The sequence below is a fragment of the Phalaenopsis equestris genome, unplaced genomic scaffold (genome assembly GCF_001263595.1).
Source record: "Phalaenopsis equestris unplaced genomic scaffold, ASM126359v1 Scaffold210457, whole genome shotgun sequence".
NCBI classification, from domain to species: domain Eukaryota; kingdom Viridiplantae; phylum Streptophyta; class Magnoliopsida; order Asparagales; family Orchidaceae; genus Phalaenopsis; species Phalaenopsis equestris.
This window is the reverse complement of record NW_018229542.1, coordinates 14,746-37,158: the sequence shown is the minus strand read 5'-3', so window position 1 is coordinate 37,158 and position 22,413 is coordinate 14,746. Positions and strand designations below refer to the sequence as shown.

The 22,413-nt window shown below is 33.8% G+C and overlaps 1 protein-coding gene across 3 annotated transcripts; it reads left to right on the top strand.

Moving 5' to 3' along the window:
- The first annotated feature begins 702 nt into the window (after positions 1–702).
- Positions 703–22,113, top strand: LOC110036752 (protein LSD1). Of its 3 annotated transcripts, XR_002295259.1 has the most exons (7): positions 837–951; positions 1,401–1,548; positions 2,698–2,811; positions 3,461–3,574; positions 20,588–20,697; positions 21,457–21,703; positions 21,810–22,113. XR_002295259.1 is itself a non-coding variant. In XM_020741280.1 (6 exons), the coding sequence occupies exons 2-6, from the start codon at positions 1,491–1,493 to the stop codon at positions 21,490–21,492; spliced, it is 432 nt and encodes a 143-aa protein (XP_020596939.1). In that variant the 5' UTR covers positions 703–776; positions 1,401–1,490; the 3' UTR covers positions 21,493–22,113. The 3 variants fall into 3 exon arrangements, 2 of the variants coding, with proteins under 2 accessions (XP_020596939.1, XP_020596938.1); XM_020741280.1 differs by lacking the exon at positions 837–951 and adding an exon at positions 703–776 and having other exon boundaries at positions 21,457–22,113; XM_020741279.1 differs by having other exon boundaries at positions 21,457–22,113.
- The last annotated feature ends 300 nt before the right edge of the window (positions 22,114–22,413 follow it).

The following is a 22,413-nucleotide window of genomic DNA, read 5'->3' as shown; positions in this document are numbered from 1 at the left end:
TAGGAGTAAAATGGATGGTGCATTCACAATTAAAATTATTATAAATGATTTGAATATTCTAATAATGATGAATATTTTTTGTCAATTTAATATATAATATTTTAATTTAAAACATTTTATAATTATGAATAAGAACATTTGAACTTAGTATTTCAACTATTTTGTATTTTAAATCTAATTTTTATATTTAAAGTCAATATTTGTAAATTAAAAAGTAAAAAAAGTAATATTACTGATTTATTAAAAATTAATTTCGTTTATGGTGTTTCTGTCAGTTTTGACTCATTCTACATGGATTTGATTTTAAACTCCGTTGAATCAGCTCAAAATTCATGGACGATTGAACCAGTCAAACTTCCCCATCTGGTTCGATTTTTAACGCCATGGCTATCAGAATATATAAAAAATAAAAAATAAAAATGGCTAACTGAAAATATTACATTAGGATTCCACACGTAGAGTTACATGCAGAGTACAATAAAATCACGTGACGTGATGGTGACAAGAAAAAAAATTCTGCCCAATAACATAAGAGAATATTTCTCCAGTGTTATTCAGGTGTTATTGTGTGTTATTTAAGTGTTATGATGTGTTATTGTGTTATTATAACACCGAAAATATTTCTAGAACACAATAATACATAAATAATACACAACAACAGCGAGCAATACCGAATAAAATGGGATAACATGGGAGAATAATCTCTTTTCCTGTCACCACGTAACTCTGCATGCCAAGTGAAGTTCTGATCCAATATTTTTTCGATCAGATACAGGGTAAATGAACAAAAAAAAATGATTTTGAAATTTCACAAGCACATTAAAATCAAACACTAACAAAAGAAACCCATGCTCACCACACTCCGAAATCTCTCTCTCTCTCTCCTCATCTGTAGAAAGTGCGAAATCTCAAGAGAGAAATAGGGCCATTAGAGATTCTAAGAGTTCAGCGGTAGCTTCTCAATCTTCCCCTTTCATGGCTATTTCCAATTACAGACTTTGCGGCGCTGAAAGTGTATCTTTGTTTTTTTTTCCAATGTTTAATGGTTTGGTGAAATTTTAGGGAACGCCAATGAGAGAAAAGTTCGGCCATGTTTTCTGTTAATAGCTTTTAATATGACTGCTGATTATTAGGTTATCATTTTGCATTGCTTTGGCTTCTGGATTTGGATTTATGTAATTCAGGCTTCTAGTTTTATTACAAATAAGAGCCAGAACTTTTGTTTTGTTTTCAAGTCTGAGCTATCATGAAACAAAATGATCAGAGATTCATGAACTTCTTTTTTCAGAGCCTAGCCCTTAGAAAAACAAAAAATTAAATTAAATTTTTTTAAGAGAATGTGTTATTTTTGCTCAAAATCATGTATCTCTGATTTTTGTAATTTATTTTCATTGATATAGGGGGGAAATGGACTAGGAATTCTTGTTCTTCTTTTCACAAGGCAGAAGGATTGAATAGTTGAAAGGAGGAAGAAAACAATCAGATTATCAATGCCAGTTCCTCTTGCACCTTATCCATCACCTCCTGCCCCTTTCACACCACCGAGCGGTAAATTCTTCATTTCATTTATCATGTTTGAGTTAGAATGCTTATGAATCTTGCAATTTTGTCAAAATTTATGTTTTTTCTTCTTAATGATTTTCTAACTTGACATTGGCGATCTTATTTTGCTTGAATATTAGGAAATCATCCTCTTTTTTACTATATTTTTGTTATCCTTCAAAATCATTTGGTCTAAGAAACATTTGCATCATCTAATTTCGAAACCCCTTATTTTGAGGATGACAATTTAGTTACCTTTATTATTTCTTTTTGTGGGTAACTGAGACAGAACTTGAGCAATGCTTTATTTATTTTTTCATTAAGGGGAATAAAAATTGAACCTTTGCAACTACTTTTAAAGTAAATTTTTATGAAGCACCTTTTTTTTTCTTGTATTGTTTTGAACGTGTAGCATTTTCTTTGGAGTGCAGGAAAATACCACATATATAGGTGCCAATTGTTTAATTAGGCTTTGGATATTCTGAGCTAATGAATATAATTCATAGACCTATTTTTTTCTTTCTTACATAATCATGGATTAGGATTCAGCTTTTTTTATTCCAATCTTTCACATTTATGATCGAAGTCCAAAAGTGTTGAACTTGATTGTTGTTGGAGCCATAATTTGAACTTCTCTTTTAAATTTCAAAACCATCTGGTTTTTTGAAATTAATAAACTCCGGCTATTTTACCCTCGTTTCGTTTCTTATAAAATCTGGTCGATCCTATTTTCCCAATTGTTCCTTCTTAAGAAACTCATAAAAACTTTATGTTGCAACTTTCACTTTTATAATTCAAAACTATATGAAGTTTTTTTGGCTTCAGTTGTTTTAATTTATATATTTATTAGCCTAGTAAGTGCTGTATTTTGATTTTTATCTTATCAATATTGTTATCTTTTTTGAGACAATGCAACTCGTATCTAAGCAAGTTAAGACGTTCAGTCTTCCATTCAAGGTTTTTTTTTTTTTTGCCTTTTTCTAATTTTGTTTTATATATTTGTTAAGTCAATACCTACTCTCTTTTGTTTTTTAAGATAATATTTAAAATTTTTAGACAATAATAGGCTATCTTTGTCATAACATGCAATAATGAACTGTAGGGCATAGACTATGATTTATTTATAGTATTTATGGAAGCAACTGTTCATATCAGGTGGTCAGAGCCAACTTGTATGCTCAGGCTGTCGCAATCTTCTACTCTATCCATTAGGAGCTACATCAGTTTGCTGTGCTGTATGCAATGCTGTGACAAATGTTCCTCCCCCTGGTACAATTCATCCTCTAACATTTATTTTTTTATCTTTGAATTCCAATCCTATATTTGTTATAGAAAATCGATCTCGGTTAACTTTTTCTTAGGCTTGTTTCATACATACAATGTTAACTTTTTTTTTATTTGGGGTTATATATCCCAACATTAATGCTATAATTGATAGATCTCTAATCTGTTCTAAGCATTTTTTTTTTGGGTACAGCCTTTGACAAATGATTAAACCATGACATTTGATCATGAACACATAATGGAAAGACTCTGATTTTAGAGCAATACAAGATTTTGGGACTAATTTTGATTGTGCAAATTAATCTTGTAGTTTTTATATAGATAACTTCAATTTTTAGTTAGATTTCTTTCTAGTTAGATGATTTAATTTGCATTTCTGATATAAAGATGTTCCGGCATTCGAGACGAAATTTTTTTCCATAAGATTTCTATTTAAATTTCAGCTGTAGCATTTTTTTATTTTAAAAGAATGCTTTGGGAGGAAAATACTAGAATTTTAAAAATTGAGAACCTAATAAAAGAAGGTGCAGAAAACATTTCAAAACATGGAATCTTAAAATAGTTTTGTTGCGTTCCCGGCATAATGTTTGTTGTAATTATGTGCTTCAACTATAATACTTTGGCTATGAAGCAGGAACTGAAATGGCTCAGCTAGTTTGTGGAGGCTGCCATACTCTTCTGATGTATATACGTGGAGCAACTAGTGTGCAATGCTCCTGCTGCCACACAATTAACCTGGCACTTGAAGGTAAAAAGATTAATTTTTTCTCTCTTTTTTAGAAGACTACTCTCTTCTTTTCAGTTATTGCTAAATTGAAAAAGCACGAAAATTTATTTTATTCTGAGTAAACTAAAGCAAGTAGCATGAGTGGATGATATTGTTATATGTAGCGATAATAAAGATGATACAGGGGGTGCGTTAGAACATAAGTTAACAATAAAAAAAATAGTGGCTCAATATTATTGACGCTAAATCTAACTTAGAATGCATAAAACTTCTCATTGAGCTTGAATAATTTTCATTATGTAGCGGGAGTTATCTTTCTAGTGTGCACGCCACAGCTTAGGAAAATTTTAAATAGTTATATTGTATGAATTAAGAAATAAGATCTTAATAAGTAGAAAGAGCTATCCTGTGTTTAAAAAAAAAAATACCTTATGAATAGCTTGGAATATCAAGAGGGGTGAATTAGCTATTAAAAATTCTACAGAGCAGTAAAACTAAGTGTAGCATGAAATTGCAATAACAAGTGAGCATGTTAAAGGAGATAACATAGAAATTTTTATATAATTTGGCTCGAACCAACCTACATCCATATTTAATCCCCACCAATTTTAAGATTTAGCTGCCTCACTAGTTACCATTTGCCACACTCTATGGCTCCTCATGCCATTGGAAAAGTTGTCACACAAACATACTTTGACAGAAGTGTGCAACTCAAAAAAAAAATTACAATAAGTCAAGCTCACGAAGTTATTAAGGAATGATCAAGGTACACAATAAATAGCTGCAAAATCGGTAGTTTTAGATTTATGAAATATAGCAATAAAAGGAAAATGAAAAGGGATCTTACGTACTTTTGATCATAGAAGACCACCCAATCATTCTTGCAATGATATGAAAAGGTTGCTCTCACGCTGTAGAGAATGAACTTCAGCTCTTGTAAAGAACGAGAATTTATTTGGCAAGAAAAGGAAGACCACCCAATCATTCTTGCAATGATATGAAAATGTTGCTCTCACGCTGTAGAGCATGAACTTCAGCTCTTGTAAAGAACAAGAATTTATTTGGCAAGAAAAGAATTTTGGAAATATTTAGAAATTTTGATTTTTGAGTGATTTTCAATAGATTTGCTATCTGAAGTTCAAGCCTTTTTATCAAGCTCAAGACATTCCTACTATTCCCCTTAAAAAGAATGTCGAAATTTATACTTTTTTGGTTTCTAATGTGATGAAGAGGTTTAACATACAGTTTGTTTTCTATTAGGGCTTGTTGAACTCGCTAGGAGCCTGGTGTTGTAATACTGGAGCAACTTTGATGCCTTTTTTCCCGTGCGTGTTTGAATGATGTATGGATGGTAGTTTCGTAATTAATTGAATATACTTTTCCAAATATCTTAATAAATATAAATACAACTCAGGACATGTTATGGGTGATGTTGAATGTAAAGATTGTGATGTATGTAATTGTTGAGAATTGGACCTTATTTTGGGTCTTATTGATAAAAAGAAATATTGAAGAAGCCTAGGGGTTTATTTTGTAAAATATTGTAATGCATGTTATGAAAATTGCTTCTTTTTGGTTTTAGAGCTAAACCTAGCCATCTGTGAGGTTCAGGTTCGGCTTATAGAGACCCAAAGCTCCCATCTGTCAGGGGATTATGACAAACTGAGACTCGTAACACTGAAGATCATGACGTGAATATCACAACGTGCAAGATAACTGCTCAATTCGACATATTGGATCGAAATACAGATACCTAGAACTCCCATTTTTCTCTTCCTTACGCTTCGTCCTCGCAAAGCAGTCACGACTAGAGCTAACTGGGAAGGCAATGACGGGATTGTGTTGTGCTAACTTTGAAGGCAACAATGGGATTGGAGATTGACCCGAAGGATACAATTACAATTAAAATTAACTCGGAAGGAAACAATGGGATTGCCGTGTACAGACACGAATGATCAAATTCACATAATTCACATATGATCTATGTGATCTAGTCTTGTCATTGAAGATGTCAGGAGACGGAGGTAGTGCAGGAGGTAAAGGATTGAAGCTTCTGGAGAAACTAGATCCTAAAGTATTGAAGGTTTTGGTCAGGCGGGGAGTTAAGTTATTGATGGGAGTCACTACCTCGACACATGCTCCACACAGTTGAAGCTAGATCTTTCTCCTATAAATCTAAAGCTTGATAGACCGGCTAGGTATCTAAGTTGGTCACTTCGGGTCGAGACTGTTATAGTAGGGAAGAGAATAGATGAATATCTAACCGAGGACAAACCAAAGAGTGAAAGTGCTGAGAGGGATAAGTGGAGGACCACCACGCCTAAATCTACACCCGGCTACTCAGCTTGATGATTCCATCAATTGCATCCTCGGTTGATGGCATTCGAAATGTGAGGGAAATTTGGACAAAGTTGAAGAGGATTTGAGCTGGAATGGAGAACCACTTGAGAGTGTTCCTAATTTGGCGTCAGATAAAAGTAGTGGTAAAGGGTGATTGATCGATTTAGAACGAAGTCATTTATCTGGAACAGCTGTGGGCAGATCTTGATCAGTCCTCACCCATGTTGACTTGTGGCGATCTGGAGTGCAAGAAAAAAGGATCTTCACACAAATAAGGACTATGCAGTTTCTAGCACATTTGAACTCGACTTTTGATCAGATGAGATCAGTCCTCCTAGCTCAGGCGACAATCCTTTCATTGTATGAGGTCATTGCTGCGATGATATAAGAGGAGAATCTCGTGAAGCTATACACTAAGCTGAGTGAACTTCTTGGTGCGCGATGAACTTCGCATGCCTCGAGCTCAGGTATGATTGGTGTCTATGGGGAGACTCACAAGTGCTACAATTGTAGCAAAATTGGGCATCTAAGCAAGTCTTGTCTTAGGTTATCTAGGAAGACAGAGACAGGTGAACATGGACAAGGTGGAGACTGTGATCATGGTTTTGGTGGTCGAAAACGTGGAAAAGAGGGTTACCAAGCAAATTTGATGGCAACACAGGAGGAGAGAGACATGTGTGATTTTTGTCAGCGAGGATCTTGAGTGTCTGTAGTTGTTGAATAAAAAACAGAAAGTAGCAAGAGACATGACTTAAGATGCTTCCAACCAGTCATCATCAAGGGAAAACATTGCCACTTATGCTCACTCTGACAAAGGTACTTGTGATACATATGCTCTTACCTCTATTTCCACCACAAAATCATCAAAATGGATAGTAGATTTTGGTGTATCTTGACATGCGACAGGTACTGCTAGAAAGATTTCTTTCTATACTCCCCTGATAGTACCAGAGAGCATTCAGATTGCTGATGCTACAAGATAACCTGCAGTTGATAAGAGTATAGTGAGAGATATCATCTATTTGATTTTATCTAATGTTTTGCATGGTTCTCCTTTTATAGTAAAACTTTCATCTATTAGTTTCTTTATTCTCCAATTAAAATACATTTTTTCTTTTGATATTCTTAAGGTAATCTTCCGATAGAAAGGGACAGGCTAGACAATTAGGATTGGAGCAACGCATAGTGGAATTTGGTACTTGGATTGGGAGGAGATGGACTCAACTTCGACATCCATAGTAGACAGTTCTATAGTAGGAGAATATGAGAAGAGTGTGGAGGATGTGTTGCTGTTACATCATAGATGCGTGTGACATTTTTTGTTTTAGTTTATTGAATCAGTTGTATCCTTCTTTGTATAAAAAAACAAATGAAAAAAAATTTATTTGTTATTCTTATGCGTTTGACAAGCTTATTAGGAGCTCTTATATTGGTTTTGAAAATAGGAGTTTTGTTATTTTTAACTTGATGCATTCTGATGTTTAGGGACCTTATTCTACAAGTTGTATGAATGGTTTTTTATATTTTATGACCTCTATTGATTGTCATTCGTGTGTTAATTGGTTATATTTGATAAAAAATATGGGTAATGTGTTTGATTGCTTTAAAGAATTCCATAAGACAATCCAGACTCAATATGGTGCAGTTGTTAAGGTATTGAGGTCTAGTAATGAGATTGAGTATACCAACAAAGAATTTGGAAAATACTTCTCAGCCCAAGGGTAAAACATCAAACCATATATTCATACACTTCAGCACAAAATAGAGTAGCAAAAAGAAGAATTGACACCTTCTGAAGGTAGCCTGAAGCATAATGATTATAAAAAATGTCCCAAAGCATTTAGGAACAAGCAGTTTTGATAGCAGCTCCATTGATCAACGGTATGCTCTCGAGAGTGTTAGTATGGAAGTCTCCTCATCAGATGTTGAAAGGAGATAAGAGTATGATCCTCTCATTAATGTTGTTTGGCTGTGTATGCTTTGTGAAGGATAATAGGTCATCAGTAGGGAAGTTGGATTCCAAAGATGTAAAATGTGAGTTCATAAGTTATTCTGCTACCGAGAAGAGGTATGTCTGATGGAATCAGGTAGAGAAGAGATAGTTTGTGAGTATGGATATTTCATTTAGATAATTTGATTGTATCTCACCCAAGAGATGCCCCCATCCTTCAGTGACTCACAGATACTGGAACAACAATGGTGAGAGAGTGGTACAATTTGGAGCAATGCCCTGTGTTGTGATATAGGATGAATCATTTGAGGAATCAAAAAATGAGGAGAGTGAATCTAGAGGTGGTGGTCTTTAAGTTGAAGGTGAGCTAAGGGTGTATGCACGGACAATGAAGAAAAATGATGGAACGGTGCCTGCGGTGTCACTTGTGCCAGCTAGTCACTTGTCTTAGTTTTCCCCTACTCTTGAGACACCATCAATCTCCAACTCAGAACTCCTAAGTGATATGTTTTCTTCTTCTTCTTCTCTTAACCCCACAACTTCATGGAGTACCTCTTGCAGCAATGCGGGACATACTCTCGATCGTTTTAGGTCAAAACATGATATTGCTAACATTATTTCGTATTCTGAAATAACACATTTACATGGAGCATTCATTGTATGTTTTAGCACCATCTCTATACCCAAGTTTTGTCAGGTTAGATCTCAAATGGAAAGCAGTTAATCATGAAGAGCTTATGGCTTTTGATAAAAATCAAACATGAGAGATAGTAACATTACCAGTGGGAAAAAAAGGCAGTCGGGTGCAAGCTGTTCTTTATAGTGAAACACACTCTAGAAAAGAAGGAGCAGTACAAAGCATGACTATTGGTGAAAGGATACAGTCAGACATATGACACTGATTATGAGGAAACATTTGTTTCTATAACAAAGATGAGCACGATGAGGACATTTGGTTCTCTTATAGTTAAGGGTGGTTGGATGTTACACCAACTTGATGTAAAGAATACATTTCTTCATGGCGAGTTATTAATTGAGGTATATATAGAGATATCACTAGGAATCGATATAGTCCAGACAGCTGGTATGGTGTGTAAGCTGAGGAAGTTATTGTATGGCTTGAAGCAGTCTCTCCGAGCTTTGTTTGATAAGTTTAGAAAAGTTATATTGGGCATGAGATATCAGCAGATCAATGCAGAGTATATTGTGTTCTTTCGACAATATAAAGGTCACGCCGCTATACTTGCTGTGTATGTTGATAACATTATTATCATCGGTGACGATGAGACAGAGATTGCCCAACTAAAGGGAAGATTGGACAATAAATTTGAGGTGAATGATCTTGGACAACTTAGATACTTTCTTGGAATTAAAGTGACCTGTGAACGTGACAGAATATTCTTTTCCAAGAGAAAGTATGTATTAGATTTCCTCACGACAAAAGACATGTTGGGGTGTAAACCTGCAATCTCTCCAATTGACCAAAAGTTCAAGTTGAGTGCAAAAGTAAGAGAAATATGAGGTGAATGATCTTGGACAACTTAGATACTTTCTTGGGATTAAAGTGACCTGTGAACGTGACAGAATATTCTTTTCCAAGAGAAAGTATGTATTAGATTTCCTCACGACAAAAGACATGTTGGGGTGTAAACCTGCAATCTCTCCAATTGACCAAAAGTTCAAGTTGAGTGCAAAAGTAAGAGAAATAGTTGACATGAGAAATACCAAAGATTTGTGGGCCGTCTGATGTACCTGTCATAGTCAACCTGATATCTCTTTTGCAGTGAGTGTGGTGAAATGCTACATGCATGATCCAAGAAAGGGTCATGTCAATGCAGTGTATCAGATTCTGAAATACCCGAAGAGTACACTAGTGAAGGAGTTGATTTTCAGGAAGAATGTGCATGTTGACATTGAGGGCTTTTGTGACGTTGAATGGGCAAGTTGTGTAGAAGATGGAAGATCCACCTCAAGATACTGCATGTTTGTAATGACAACTTGGTCTCTTAGAAGAGCAGGAAATAGTCTATAGTAGCAAGGTCAACAACAGAGGTAGAATACAGGGCCATGACCCTAGGAGTTGCCGAGGTGAGGTGGCTGAGAGCCTTATTGGTCGAGCTCAAGGTGGATCGGGGAACTTAAAAGAAGTTTAGTGCGACAACAAGTCAGCAATCAACATTGCCAACAACCCGGTGCAACGTGATAAAACTTGACATGTTGAGATTGATAGATTCTTCATCAAATAAATGCCATAACGGGCTACCAGAGCTAAGTCATGTAGTCACCAGAGAGCAAGTGACTGACTGCCTAACCAAAGGACTTAAGTTCAGTAGATTTGTCTAGGTTATGTGACAACATGGGATTAATGGATATCTTTTGCATACCTTGAGGGAGAGCGTTGAGAATTAGACCTTATTTAGGTCCCTACTGGTAAAAAAGGAATATTGAAGAAGTATAGGGTATTTGTAAAAAAATTAATACCTTATGTTAACTCATGTTATGAATGAACATATTAGATTTTCAAGAACACTAAACTCTTTGTAATGTAATCAAATAAAGATAAATACTATTCATCACTCATACGTGTTTGTTTGATTTTAATCTCTTGTTATTTAATCTTTCAAGTAATTCATTAGTGCACTTACAAATATTATTTTTTTTATTTCTTCACATGATTTCACAACAGAAAGTGGATTTCTCCTATCATGTTCATCTTTAATTTTTTTCATTGAGAATGATAACTTATGGCATAATTATTTGTAAATATGAATAGTTTTTTCATCTTCTAGAATTTTGATAAAGAGGGTGGTATTTACTCTTGCTAAATCCATTGTTAGCCAAAAAATTACTCAATATGTCAGATAATGATGTAAGATTTTTCATCAATTTTATGTAATTAGTGTACATGACACAGATGTGCTTTCGATTCTAACTTCTCAAGTAGCAGCTATATCTAGGAAGCTAGACTAATTTAGAATGACCAAACCTCAAGTACCTTCAGTAATTGAGGAAAATTTATTTGAACAATTCATTGATGCTAATTCTTCATCATTTGAGATCCTAAATGCAATTAAGAACAGACTTAACAACGCTTATTCCAATATCTATAAGCCCAGGTGAAAAAACCATCATAACTTTAACTGGAACAATAACTCTTATGGGGGAAACCAATAATAGGGAAATAACCAAGTAAATCATTTAGGAAATTAGAATAACCAGGGTAGTACCAACTATAGACCTTCTTATCAATCAGAATTTTACTCCAAGTCACAATTCAAGTAAAAAAAGCTGTCTTGGGAGGAAGTTGTATTGCAGATGGAGAATCAACTACAAAGTCAAGGTGTAGTAATTAGGAACATAAAAAATCAGTTAGGACAAATTTCAATCTTAACAATCGATCTCAAGGAACTTTTCCTAGAAACACTGAGATTAATCCTAAGGAGAAGAATAGTGAACATGCTAAAATTGTTAAGGTGTAGAAGAGAATTAGAGAATGTAATTCAGAAAGATGATGAAATTGAAAAGGAGACTGTAGAACCTAAAAGACCTTTGGAAGACATTTCTAAAGATTTAGAAAAGCGGGTCTCACCAACTAAGATAAACTTAGAAAAACCATTACTTCCAATTCCTCAAATTCTCCAAAAGTAAAAATTGGGTCAATAACTTTTGTAAATATTTAAGAAGCTGACTATTGATATTCCTTTTGCTAAGGCTCTGAAGCGAATGCCCCAGTTATGTAAAGTTATGAAAAATATTCTTAATAAGAAGAGGAAGTTTGGAGATTATGAGACAGTTGCACTCAGTAAGGAGTGCAGTGCTATCATTCAAAAGATGTTTCCTCAAAAGGTTAAGGATCCTCTGAGCTTTATTATCCCTTGCGCAATTAGAGAGGGATTTTATGGCAAAGCAATATAAGATTTTGGAGCCAGTCTAAACCTTATAACACCATCTATTTTCAAAATACTTCAATTAGCTGAGTGATCGATCACTTATCCAAAAGGGTGATAGAAGTTCTTGTTATGGTGAACAAATTTATCTTTCCTGTTGATTTCATTGTTTTAGATATGTAAGAAGATAAAGAAATTTTCATAATATTAGGTAAACCTTTCCCAACCACTAGAGGAGTCATGATAGATATGCAAAAATGTGAATTAACTATGAGGGTAATTGATCAAGAGGTTATATTTAATATATTAAAATCTAAAACTTAACTTTAGATTAGTCAATGTTCTTTATGTACTCAGTAGAGGGTAAAGAATAGACATACTCCTATTTGTCACAAAAGATCAATTTTATTTTAAAACATTTTATTCCTACACTGATTACAATCTCTTTGCAAAGGAAAAGACTTTTTATTATAATTGTACTTCATTATACATCTGTTGTTTAGAAAATTTCAATTTACTTTTAGCCTTAATTTAGAATTAGTAAACTTTAGTTTATACCCTTGTACAAACAATTTGATATTATTCTCCTACAAATTTTGCTTATAGTTTGAGTAGAAATATTTCTAAGTTGACAGAAATTCACTTATTCCCTGTGAGTTTGATATTGGGGTTTTTTAAAGAAAATCTTATATTACTTGAAACGATATGAATATTAGCGTAGTACTCCTAGTGTGTACTTGTGTGTGTACTCCTAGTGTGTAAGCCATTAATCAATTTTATAACATATTTATTTTGCACACTAGCCGTTGAATATAAATTGGGTCAAGTTTTTTTACTATCTTTCAAAACTTAAATAATTGTATAAGGTCATTTGTCACTTACGAGCGGAATTAGAACATAAAGTTTATTGGGCTGTTAAAGAGTTAAATTACAATATGAAGGATGCTGAAGAGTGATTTCTCCAATTAATTGAACTCGATGAGATTAGACAATAATCTTATGAAAATGCGAGAATTTATAAAGAGAAAATGAAAAAGTGGCTCGATCAAAAGATTCCTAGGAAAGATTTTGAGCATGGAGAGGAGGTTTTACTATATAATATGCGATTGAAATTATTTTTAGAAAAATTAAGTCCAGGTGGTCAGCACCATTTACTGTATTAAAAGTTTATCATTTTAGTGCAATTGATATTAAAGATCCTAAGAGTTGTAGGGTATTTAAGGTGGATGGACAGAGTCTTAAACCCTATTTAGGTAGTGAGATGCTTGTTGTTAATGAGATTTTAATGTTGGGTCAACTTGCGAAAATATCTTAATTCTTCGGGCTGAGGACGTTAAACCAAGCACTTTTTGGGAGGCAACCCAAATTTGTGTTTGTATTTGTGTTTGTGATTGATTCTTGTTGTGGTGTGAATTGTTTGTTTTTGTGTGCTTGTGTTTTGGTTTGTAAGTGTTTTGCTTTGATTAGGATTGTATGAATTGAGGGAGGCGAATCTTTTGTCTTCTCATTGTGACTGGACTTTAGTATGTCTTTTGATGGTCGTAACACCAACCTAGTTCACTACCCCATAGTTCTCAATCGGACATAAGGACTTAAAAGAGACATTGAATTTAGACATAGGACAGGTCCATCTTAATTCTTTACTTCATAGTTCTGACCATGTTCTTTTATCATGTTGGTTCAATAAACCAGCTATTGAAAGAGCATGTGGATGTTCTTTTCATTGAACTGACAAAGGTGTATACTATATTGGACAACATATTACTTAAAGGTTGGCAACACATAAGTCAATAGTAAAGGTACCATCCAGACCAGAATATCTTGACAAAAATATATAAAAGCACCCTCTTGTTAATAGAAGGCGATTTTGTTGGAGATGAGGAATTGGAGAAGGGAGATGAGTCATCTTCATTTATATTTAGCATATGATAGTGTATGTGTGTTAAGTGTGATTAAGGACCTGGGGAGGATCAAAAACTGCAAAGCACCTAAGCGCTAATAAAAACGGGCGCCAAGGTGCCACACCTTAGGATGAGCAGTGCCTTGGCGCTACTATCGCGGTGCCTAGGCGTCGCTCCAACCTGATTGACAAAAAACCTAAACCGATCTGGTTTAGGCATTTTTGCAAAAACCTCCTCCCCGACTCTTATTCAACGATTGAGAGGCAATACTTAGGGCTTCGCTTTTCCTTCCATTTTCACTCAATCTTTGAAGCTTTGGTGAGTGGAAATCACTTCCATTAGGTAAAATCCGCTCTGCAAGCTTGTTTTACCAAATTCTCATCCAGGGTTTCATCGAGATTTTTGGAGGAGAAGGTGAAAGTTGAGAGATTTTTGGGAGAATTAGATTTAGCCCATAACAAGCATATTGTTCGCATCCACATCATTTCTTAGTTTCATTCCCTTGCATTTTCATCGTTACTACTTATCTATGTCTCTCAAAATGAAAGGTGGAAAATCCAAATCAACTTTTTAAAAAAAAAAAGAAGTTCGTAAGCTCCAAAGCTCAGGAGCATTACAACGACTTCTTAATGTCTAAGAAATTGATTGCGGAGAGGGGATTTATTAGCCCTGGGTCAGATGGAATGTATGATTGTTAGGAGAGGCTGGGAGAATTTTTGCTATACTACGGCTGTAGCAGTGATTTCTGTAGTCAAGGAATTCTATGCTAACCTCCGTGAGGCCTTTGATGATTCAGTATTTGTGAGGGAGAAGCAGGTAAATTTCTCCTCTTCGCGCATGAATGTATTATTCTCGTTGGTAGATTTCCCTGGGAGTTTCTACTCCAGCTTCGCCCCTATTGATTTTGAATTGGATGAGATCATTAGATTCTTGACTAATGGAGAAGGGATTTGGAAAGTGAGGAATGATCATATGGTTATTTTTTCTTCATCTAAACTGAATGCACCTTTCAAAGCTTGACACAACTTCATTTCGGCCAAGTTCCTGACTTCCACCAATTTGAGTGAGGTAAAAAGAGAGAAAGCTGCTCTCAATTGTTGCATCCAAACCATGAAATTGATATATATATGAGAGCCCTGATTTATCACTCCATCATCAATGCTACAAATGGAGGATCCACTTTAGGGCTAAGACATCTTTCTACTATTTTTGTCCTTTATCAGCAGTCCAGTGTTACTTTTGAGGGATGGGAGAAGCTACTACATCCATTAAAATCTATTGCCAATGTTAATGTTAATTTATATAGTAAGCATGCTATTTTGGGGTGCGAAGCGAGTTCTTCTCAGCCTTCTACATCTTATTCTCAACCTTGTTCTTCCACTAACATAGCTTCCATGTCAGAGAAATTGAAGATGATGAAGGATGATATCTCCATTATTTAGGCAGAAGTTTATGATATTGTTGGCTATTTGGTGCTTATAGATTGACAGAATAAATGCCAATATGATCACGCTGCCAGTTTTTAGGTTTCTTAGGTGGAAATGTATACAAAGGATCAGTGGATCGGTGGGGACAACTCAGTAGAATTCTCAATTTGCCCACATTACCAGATATATGAACATAGTCGACCTATGGACGAGGATGGGAGGAAGAAGAAGATGATGAGAATTATAAGTGATTTATTTTTATTTTCTTTTATGTGGTTGTACTAGACATTATTTTTATTTTCTGCTATGTACTGGACTATATTTTTACATGTTGTTACCATTGTATTCTCTTCATTAGATTATATTAGTTTTTATGTACTAGTTTTTATATATCTATTGTAATTTCATACTTTCTATGGTGTAGCTTCATTTTAGTCCTTTCTAGATGTGATTTGCTACTGCATGAATGTTTGTCCCCTGTTTATACCAGACAATTTTGCTAATAGACACATATGATAGAAAGTATTTTTATGTTATTTTCTCTTGCTTATATTCATATTTTACATTGTTTAATTTGTTGAAAATTAAGTTTGGAGGAAGAAATTTTTTTTTTAAATCTTAAACATATTTGTCCTCAGTAACCTATATTTAAATTGTTATGTTTTAAAGGGATTTAAGACATGTGGTGTTAACTTAAAAATACTATAATTTTGAAAAAGGAAAGACATAATATCTTTTATTTTAAATTTTATGTAAATGAGACTAAACTAGTGTTAACCTGTAGTTCAATAATAGAAAATAGTTTTGCTATTCATTTTTGAAAAGAGTTATATATTTGTATAACTAGGTATCCTGAGATATACACTTTATAAGAATTAAGTTTCTCTAAAAATTATATTTTCAAAACTTTAAAAGTAGAGGAATATGATATGTTTTACCATAAGAAGATGATAGTTAAATTCAAAACTATTAAAGGTCTGTCGATATATAATAATCCTCCTAAAATTATGCTAAGGATTGAAATACATATTCTATAGCAAGAAAAATAGTGATTAAAAGAAAATTATTGAGTAGGGAGAAGCTTGAGGAGAAGCCTAATAAAAAAACTTTTCACTAGATTTTTTTTAAAGTTGGAGCTACATTACATTCCTAAGCTACTTGTTTGTAAGATGTATTAGTAATTCTTTTTAAATGGAGAGTTTAAATTCTATTTTTCCACCATCTAAGATACCTTAGCTAACAAGCATGAATTATTTTTTTAAAGTAAATGGGAAATCAGGTTTTCATAGTTGGATAAAATGTTGTTTTATATACCAGGGTTAGACTTGTTTGCTAGAGTTATTTTTAATTTACACTGAATTTTCTGAGGCAAAATTGTTGCTAATTTTAATGAAACTCACTCTCTCAAATCAAATTAAATTAGTATTAATATTCAAGTCTTACTTGAGGACAAGTAATGTTTAAGTTTGAGGGATTTTGATGTGTAGCAAAGAATTTTAAATTTCTTTTATGTTTTGCATATGTTTATGGATGAAATTGCACTTTAAAGAAAGTTATGTTTATGTTTCTCTTGTAGGTACAATAAATATTTGAAGTAGAACAAAGTAGAGGTAACTTGGAGCTATGGAGGACATAAGCGTCTTGGCGCCAGATTTCTTGGGCGTCTGGGTGCCAATCCCACCCTGGGAACCCAAAAGGCTTGCGCCTAAACGCTAGCCAGTGTGCGCCAAGTGCCACTACCCTAGATTCTTGGCGTCAGATTTTTGGGTGCCTAGGCTCCCCTACAAAAACTAGCAGACAGAAAGTCATGCGTCTAGGCAGTTTTCAACAGTTCTTCCACACAATGTGGGGAGTTATTCAACACGATAAAGAGGTTCTTTAGTGAAGAAGAAAGGTTCTTTTGGAGTATTTTGGGAAGCCTTTTGTCGATGCTTTGCCGTGGGATAGAGTAGGAGAGCATTTGTGAGGGATTTGAAGAGAATTTCAAGTGTAAAGTGAGGAGAGACTTGAGTAAAGCAGCAAGGGGATTAGGAGATCCTTGGGAAGCATTCTCAGCACTTTGAAGTGTGGGAAAGCTAAGTATTGTGTACTCTTGTTATTGTATTTCTGTAAACACAATTCTATAGTGGATTTACTTGTTTTCAAAGATGTTTTGTGGTTTTTTCTCAATGTTTTCTTTGTAATGTTTTGACCTTTTTCTTGTAATGTTTGAGTAGGCCGTGTAGGAGTGCAAAGTGTTTGAAAAATTGATTTTTAATCTTGAATGTGATGAGTAACCTTCTGAATTTCATTTATTTTTCATTTTGACTAAGTGATTAGTTAAAATTTGTTGTGATCTATAATAACTCGGGAGAGCTATGGTAGAACAACTAGGTTATTCACATTGTTCTATAGGGTATGGTGCAAGTACTTTTTAGGGAGATGCATATATTAGGGTTATAATCTTTTTTGATGGGTTCAAATTCGGACTTAAGGAATTAAAACCGATTATGCACTCGAAAGAGGGTAAAGAAGAGAGTGCATCCTATTTGTCACTAGCCACATTCACAATTGACACTTTACATTTTCTATTCTACCCCTTAAACCATTACAGGGGAAAGTGGTTTTAGAACATGATAATCACCAAACCAATAAGGATAAGTAAGATTTCTGTTGGAGCTAACCTTTAAACTAGATTGCAATTCAGTGGGACTAGTTCGCACAACTTTAAACTATTTTCAATTCTAGGCTAAGAACTGAACTTAGTATGCTGAACTTCTCATAAGTCTAATTCCCCGCTCCTTGTGGGATCACCTCTACACTTGGAATTAGGGCGTATCAAGTCTCACTTATGGGCCTTTGAATGGATATTAGCCCAACTTAACGAGGTATTTTTTGCATCAAATGGGTCAATTGAGTCACCTTACATGTAATCCATGAACTTTTGGGCAGCTCACAAACGGAGCATTAAGTCTCAGATTTTAACTTAAGTAAATTCTTAACCCAAGAACTATACTACACATTATGGACCTTATAATGTGTGAAAGCCTTATTTTAACCCAATTATTTTGGTCGACACAGACTCAGCATCGAGCTTTTCGTATTCCATGAGCTTGTAAGTCTCACTTTTGTGCCTTAGAATGGATATTAGCCTCAACTTAACCGGTAGTTTTGGCATGAAGTCAATTGAATCACCTTACATATAGAAGGTCATGAAACCCATCTTTGGACCTTCCTTATTTGGAGGTAATAAGCCCTACATTGGGCTTTCTAATGAATATAAGTCCCTATTAAGTCGAATCTAATTAATTTAGGCTCCTTTCCTATGGAGTAAGAGCGTAAGACCCATTAATAGCTTTTCCTTGTCCTGAAGGTTATATGTTTAATTTTTTGGCCTTCTAACTGATATAAATCAACAACCAAGTCAAAACGTTTAGAATCAAATCAATCAAGCCCAGTAACCCATTTAATCACTAGGCCCCCCAACTTTATCCATAAAGTAAGGCTATGAGAACCAGTACTTAATTTTCCTCGACCATGTGGCAGTAGGTCCAACTTATGTGACTTTCAATAAATGTAAGCCTTATTTAAATCAAATTCTAGCTAACTTCCATAATAAAAGCCCCATTCAAGCATAAAATGTCACAAGCCAAAGATCTAAGTATGTTAACTTTTGAGTCAAACTAAAATTTGTGATAACTGATGGTCTTGGCATGTTTTTGATTGCTTCTCGTTATTTTTTAGTACTGTTATACTGTAAGATGCCCTACTTTGTGTTTTTGAATTATTCAATGAAATTAGTTGACCAATTGTCTGCTTCTTAATGAGTTAACATCAATCTTCAAAGCAAGTCTTTGACATATGTACATTTTCACTTCGGTTTGCTTGGAAAAACTAAAAATGCAACATATGGTTGCTAAACCAATTCCCTTGATGTTATTATACCTTCCACCATCTAATGTTGGTAGATTGGATCAATTGATAAATCAAGTTGATGGAATCATTATAGGGGTTTAAACTCATAGAAGGTCTCAATCTCAGATTTAAATAAATCATAATCTAATGTTTAAAACAACTGGTTAAAAAAACATAAACTGCCTCATAAAAAACTACTCTCTAGTCCCTCTTGTATATATAATAAAGTTCAGAGAAAAGGGCTTGAATTGTACAAAGGCCAGTGTCTAGGCGATATATGGATTGTAATTTGGTAATTAGTTTAAATTTTTTCTTTTTCAAGCATCTTAATAAACATATATGTACCCTATAATATACTATATATGGTTATAAATGCAAAGAATGTGTTGGATCTAATGGAATCAAATTAGAATTTGATTTTGCATAATAAATGAATATTTAATTCTAATTTAATTATTATTGAACCATATTTAGCAAAAATTGGCCAACTTTTCTGATGACTCTAGTAGATTCTTATTCTTATCTTGAGCTTCTTTAATAATTGGATCATCAAACATTTCTTCTTGGCGCCTGAATTAAAAACCTTGCCAATCTATAATCCTGATATCATTTTAAGTGTAAATTAGTACTTCAATACTATGTTTATTATAATTAAATTAACTAACATCTTGGGCTTTTGAGTTCAACATATCACCTCTAGAGGTAAAATTTAACTTGGTATATCATAAACCAAGTTTTTTCCCAAACAATGCAACTTTTTTGATAATTGTCAGAAGCTTTAGTTTCTGAAAATTACCTCTACCTTTTGGGCTCATTTGGTTGCTAGAACTTAGTAAAACTATTTTCAAAATAAGGAAAATTTTTAATTTCATACTTTGGTTAGATGTAATCAGAAATTATTATGTAAAAAATGATGAAATTACTCAAAATGAATTTAAATGAAATCATCACATCATAAAAATTATTTTATTTCTAAAAGAAACGATTTATTCCATTAAAACATGTTTTCTATCTACAAGAAATAATTCATCTCTTATTTGAAAAAGTAGTAGAAATGACTTAAGATAAGTAGACAAATGGGGGACAAAATATGGGTCTAATATATTTATGGCCAAACTAATTTTTAGCCCAAATGTTTAAGCTTGCTCGTGAGAACTAACTTGTAGTACTTCACCGTCATTTTTATCAGCTATTTGATGCAAGAAGAATCTCAGTATTCTCATGTGCTTTTACAAGTACAAGTATCAATCACTAGAGAAAAAAATTAGAGACTTTTACAAGTCCAAGGTTTTAAAGAAATACATGTGCCCATGATTCTCTTAAATTTCTTAATGTCTAGAAATTACTATCATATGTAAGAACTAGAAAATACGTCTGTGAGGAACTGAGGGTCATTAATATCTATTTAAAGCCACTCTTTCAAGAAATTACTCTCCATTTCCTTGTAATCATGTATCTTTTCTCGTCGATTTTGTATTTACATGGACCATTTTATTTACCGCTGCATATTATTTTGATGCCGTGCTTGCAAGTATAATTGGATTGAAAATTAAAATATGAATTTTTTAGAGAAATCTAAACTTAAGAGTTTGTTTAAGAAAATTATTGATGATAATTTCTGGCTGTGGTTTCAGCTAATCAGGTTGCACATGTGAGCTGTGGAAACTGTCGCATGCTGTTGATGTATCAGTATGGTGCAAGATCTGTAAAATGTGCAGTCTGCAATTTTGTGACTTCAGTTGGGGTTAGTATTCATTTGATAACTCGTTCATTTACTTATTTCTGAATATCTCTAAATTTTCTTTATAATTGTAAATAGAGTTCCAACATTTACCTTGAAACAAGTTTCACCATCTTGTTCTAAAGCCTTAAGCTTTTCACCCTTTCTGACACCTCTTCAATTTTTTGCACAGTGATGTAGAAAAACTACTGCCAATTATACTTACCTTCATCTAATTGAAAGAATTGTTGTCCATGAGAAGAACTTTTGATGACCAAAAATCATCATTAGCTTTCTTAGGCTTAATCGTGAAATTAAAATAATTTTGGAGAAAACTGTAAATCCTAATAGAACTGATTGGTCTGATAGACTTGATTCTGCATTATGGGCTTATAGGACTGCTTATAAAACTCCTATAGAAAAATCTCCATATAGGCTCATATTTGAAAAATCTGGTCATTTACCAGTTGAGTTAGAGCATAAAACTTATTGGGCTATAAAACAATTTAATTATAATTTAAAGAATGTTGGAGAAAAATGATTATTGCAATTAAATGAGCTCAAGTAAATTAGGAATGAATTTTATGAAAATGCTAAAATTTTTAAGGAAAAGATGAAAAAAGAATTTTGAGTCTGGACAATAAGTTTTATTATACAATACTAGATTAAAATTATTTTCTGGAAAACGCAAGTCTAAGGGGATCTCATCGAATTGTCTAATTCAAAATTATGTTTACACATGTTTAAATTTTCTTAAAGTTACTTTTAAATTCTTTTTTACAGGTTCCACAAGGAAATGAACAGAAACCCAGCAGTTAAGTTTCAAATCGAGAGATTCTGCTTCTGTCAGTTCTTCATCACCATCAGTTCAAATCATTCATCGTTATGAAGGAGTGCTGTACCCGTCGAAATTGCTGAATAATAGAGTTTTCTTCAGAATAAGAGTTTGTTTGCAGGCTTGAGGCATGGAAGACCAACCGATGTGTTATACGCGGAAGTATGATATTTCTGGCTTAACTTCCAGCCTCAGGTAAGCTATGAGTGTGAGAGTTTCAGGTTTGATTCTTCTGTAGCAAAAAAATATGTAAGAAAACGTGTTGAGAATTTTCATCTTTGTTGGCTAACTTCCGTTCCAGGTCAGAATTGTCCCGGTGTTCAAAGTTGGTTGTGGAGACGATTAAATTAAGAGGGAAGGAGTAGCGAGTAAGTGGTTTTCATGGTGGAAAGTTGGGGCGTAAATGAGCCAAACACTAGCGAGTCCAGTCTCAGCTCATGTTTGCCTTGCTAAAAATATTACTGTTTGTGTTCGGCTCATTTATATTTTGAACACAATAAGTGTCTTTGTGTTCGGTTCCTTTACTCAGCGAGCCGAGCACGATCGTGAACAAAGAGCTGTTTTGGCAACTAAAATCACGTATCTGTAGGATGTTAATAATTGGGGGCAAGATTTAAATCTTATTGTTTATAATAAAATTTCATTTACATATAATTTAATATATTTTGATTCTATATTTTTATTTAATAATTTTAATTGTTAATAAATCTTTGTGGCCTTATAGTCTATTAAAATTTTAAAAAATACTACTCATCAATATATATATATATATTAAGGAAATTCATATGTAATTTTATTTCATCAAAAAAGGAGTAACAGGAGGGTGTGGTGGTGGATACCCACTACTAAACCTAAAATGATACAATACACACTCATAGGGCTTCCACCTCTAACAGTATAACTCC

Excerpts from the sequence above, each read along its gene's own strand:
- LOC110036752 (XM_020741280.1), top strand. The coding sequence starts at position 1,491 with ATGCCAGTTCCTCTTGCACCTTATCCATCACCTCCTGCCCCTTTCACA. Across the intron at positions 2,812-3,460 it reads GACAAATGTTCCTCCCCCTG|GAACTGAAATGGCTCAGCTA; the intron begins GTACAATTCATC and ends GCTATGAAGCAG. Across the intron at positions 20,698-21,456 it reads ATTTTGTGACTTCAGTTGGG|GTTCCACAAGGAAATGAACA; the intron begins GTTAGTATTCAT and ends TCTTTTTTACAG.